Consider the following 3,168-nt stretch of genomic DNA (forward strand, 5'->3'; position numbering starts at 1 on the left):
TCTGCCTAGAAGGCCAGCATCCCAGAGTCGCCTCTTCACTGTTGACAAGAATGGAGATATTTACAGGGACTACCATACAGCCCTGGCCGGATTATCCAACCATTTGGATCAGTTATGGGTCTTTTCTCACAGAGTACAAGATCCAGAAAGGTACATTTGCAGGTTACTCATATGGTGTATATTGATCACACCATCGCACGCAATCTCTCTCATTCCCCAGCCAGGGGCGCATTAATTACATAAACTGTTGGCCATTTATAACCAGACAGAAGCAAACAGAACAAAACAAAAGTTTCTATTGAACAAATTCAGGTAGGTTCCTTCTCGTTTCGTTAACTTCCGTTCAAGAAATATTTAAAATAATGAATGCAGAATAACGAATGCACCCCAGTTCTTTTTGCTTCTGTATTTTACATTCAGCAAGCTGTAGTAATCAATACAATGCTTGAAAGAAGTGTACAACAATGTATTGGAGGTCTAGTCTAGCTTTTCCTGGGACTCCAAGAGCTAAAGACTCATTTTTATGAATAATAATGCAAGCCTATAGGCTTACCCAAGGAATTTACACAGTGAAATATCAGATTTATATGAATTAACAGGCAGCCTAGGATAAACATATAGCTCAAATAGAAAAGGAGAACGACTCGTAAGCATCCAGATAGTTCAGCCGTCCATGGACGGATATCCTCTCTATTTTGTAGCATCTCCTCCAACACCAGATTTAATCTATTGACTTTTTTCCCGCACTGAGCAACCATCTCCTATCAACTCCAAAATTCCATGGAACTTTTCCAGGCTTTTTTCCACAGACAGAGACGGCAAGAAACCTATGCATTAGTGTAAAGATCCCTTCTCACGAGCTGTTTCCCTTGCTTAATTGTGCGGCGCCATGCTTGTTTTTTGTTGCTTTGAAAACAAAAAAATCATGACGCCAGTGATCTTTAGGTCGGAAAATCTGCGCTTTAGAAAGATGCCATCGTTTCCGACTTTGAATTCAGAGTTTGATGACTGTTCTTAATCTGAAGTCGGAAGAGATTGCATTGAAGTTGGAAGTCGGAAATTTCCCAGTTGTTTTGAACACATCAATTCTGTTGCGCGCTAGTTCCCTACGTCGTCACTAGACTCGCTATTTTATTCGCCAGAAACTCTACACGCCCACGTTCTGGATACGCCAAACAGAATGAGGGACTGATCAAACAGCCAATGGAAAGGCAAACGCTAAATGCCCACACAGGTGGGCTAAGCGAGAAGAATGAGGGAGAGAGAGCAGGGTTGTACACTAAAGTTACACATAGTCCTACATACATTCCAAAATTCTGACAAATGATTACATTTAATCGTTTACAAATTACATGACCCTCCCCTGGATAAAATAAATAAATACTAAACACATTTCAGCTGACTGAAATTGAAAAAGTATGACCCTCCCCCATTTTCCACCAGGTAACAAATGCCTAAATTTCGATTGATCCCTTAGAAGGATAATCTGCCAGCACCACCATGTGCAGAGAAATACGGTTCCACCTGAGCACCAAAGTCTCTTAGCAGGCTTGGCATTTTACACATAAACACACACACAGGTACATTACCGGTGATTGGCTGGAGGCCGTGCGACAGAGCGGTCCCCTGAAGACACCCTTTACACGCCGGAAGTGGCCGTTGCTCAGGTGTGTGGAGCTGATGACCAGGTAATAACACGTGCTGCACGACATCCGACCTCGTGGGACCGCAATCCCCCATGCGCAGCGGTCTTGAGTGTGTGCGGACGTTGGTCGGTCCGGTTCACCGGACTCTTCACCAGGTGAGCAGAGAGTTAAGTGTCCCTCCTCTCAGTCCGAGTCGGAACTAGGTCGAGGGGAGGATATTCAGCTACTCCTCAGGGAAAATGGAACTTCAATAAAAAAGGTTTCTTCTTTATTGTTAAATGAATTCTTCAGGCTGCTTACAGAAGGAAGCATGAGTAATGCACTGAGGGTCGGTTAAATAGTCAGGGCGGTAGGATATGTAGCCTGTTGATGCCCGTGGTTGCCATGCCAATGTTTTAGTAAAATGAGAATTCTAGCTCCTGGTACAGAATAGTTCATATTTCTATCTCTCTTTCCTTCTTCCCTTTCCCCTCTCTCGACTATCCCTCTCTCCTTTCAGTTCTGGGGAGAGGTGAGGGTGTTCAGTGTGGCGGTATCTGATGGCACTAAGAATGGCTCGAGCAGATTTACCGAGCAGAGTTAGATGCTGTTGACAGGTGCCTTGCGCCCTTGGAGTCTCTCTTGAAAAAATCCCCCCGTCATTTGCCTGATAGATTGATAGATTCCAGACGGTTTAGTTTGTGGATGTATAACTGTAAATCCAGTCCCCGAGTTGATGGTTCTCTTTAGTGCATGCAGACACAGACAGACACAGGCGCAGCAGAAGCTGTGTCCGTTCTCTGAAGAAAGAGCCCGTGAGTTTTGGTGTTTTGCTTTTGCAGCACCTAGTGTTCAACAAAGCTACAGAGTCCGTTCCCCAGATAATCTGGCTCGTCTCTTTCGCTGGTGGAGCTGTCACTGTGACACGCGCGCTCCAGTCACCCGGGTTCCGGCGCAGAGAAAGAGAGGAGGAGGGGGTATTGCTCGTGCCTCCGTTCAGTCTGAATAATCAGAGATGAAGAGGCGCCTTTTCACTCTCTCTTTCTTCCGCACACTGTGAAAGGGAACGAGGTCGATGAGGAGAGAGTCCCGTCTGCGTAATCAGCGCTGCACTACAGCTAAAGACCGGTTCTGTTGTGTCTGATAATCAGTCAGATGTGTGTGTGTGTGTGTGTGTGTGTGTGTGTGTGTGTGTGTGTGTGTGTGTGTGTGTGTGTGTGTGTGTGTGTGTGTGTGTGTGTGTGTGTGGGGCACACTCATGTCTGTTGGGGGACGCTGAACCGATGAGTCTTGTCTCCCATTAACTTTCTATCTGCCCTACCTCTTTCCTTCTCTTTTCCCTCCCTCATCATTTCATAGCAACCATCATATTAAAAGCGCCAACTCAATAAAGACCCCCAGTGGCTCTTTTCACAGAGCTGATAGGCTACTAGTCAAGCATTGGTAGTCAACTCGTATCAGTTTTAGGATCCATGACCATTGTGGAAACTCTATGCATGAGGAAATGGGACAACAAATGACAGCGATGGCAATGTGTCCACAT

The 3,168-nt window shown here is 45.4% G+C and overlaps 1 protein-coding gene across 1 annotated transcript in view; it reads right to left on the reverse strand.

Moving 5' to 3' along the window:
* LOC116376720 (G patch domain-containing protein 8-like) overlaps positions 1-2,484 on the reverse strand; it is a 67,798-nt gene extending 65,314 nt beyond the window's left edge. Inside the window, exon 1 of the mRNA XM_031838095.1 lies at positions 1,590-2,484. Coding sequence (XP_031693955.1) covers positions 1,590-1,712 — 123 coding nt within the window. The 5' untranslated portion in view covers positions 1,713-2,484. The remainder of the gene's footprint in view (positions 1-1,589) is intronic.
* Between the last annotated feature and the right edge of the window lie 684 nt (positions 2,485-3,168).

The sequence above is a fragment of the Oncorhynchus kisutch genome, linkage group LG13 (genome assembly GCF_002021735.2).
Source record: "Oncorhynchus kisutch isolate 150728-3 linkage group LG13, Okis_V2, whole genome shotgun sequence".
Lineage (NCBI taxonomy): Eukaryota > Metazoa > Chordata > Actinopteri > Salmoniformes > Salmonidae > Oncorhynchus > Oncorhynchus kisutch.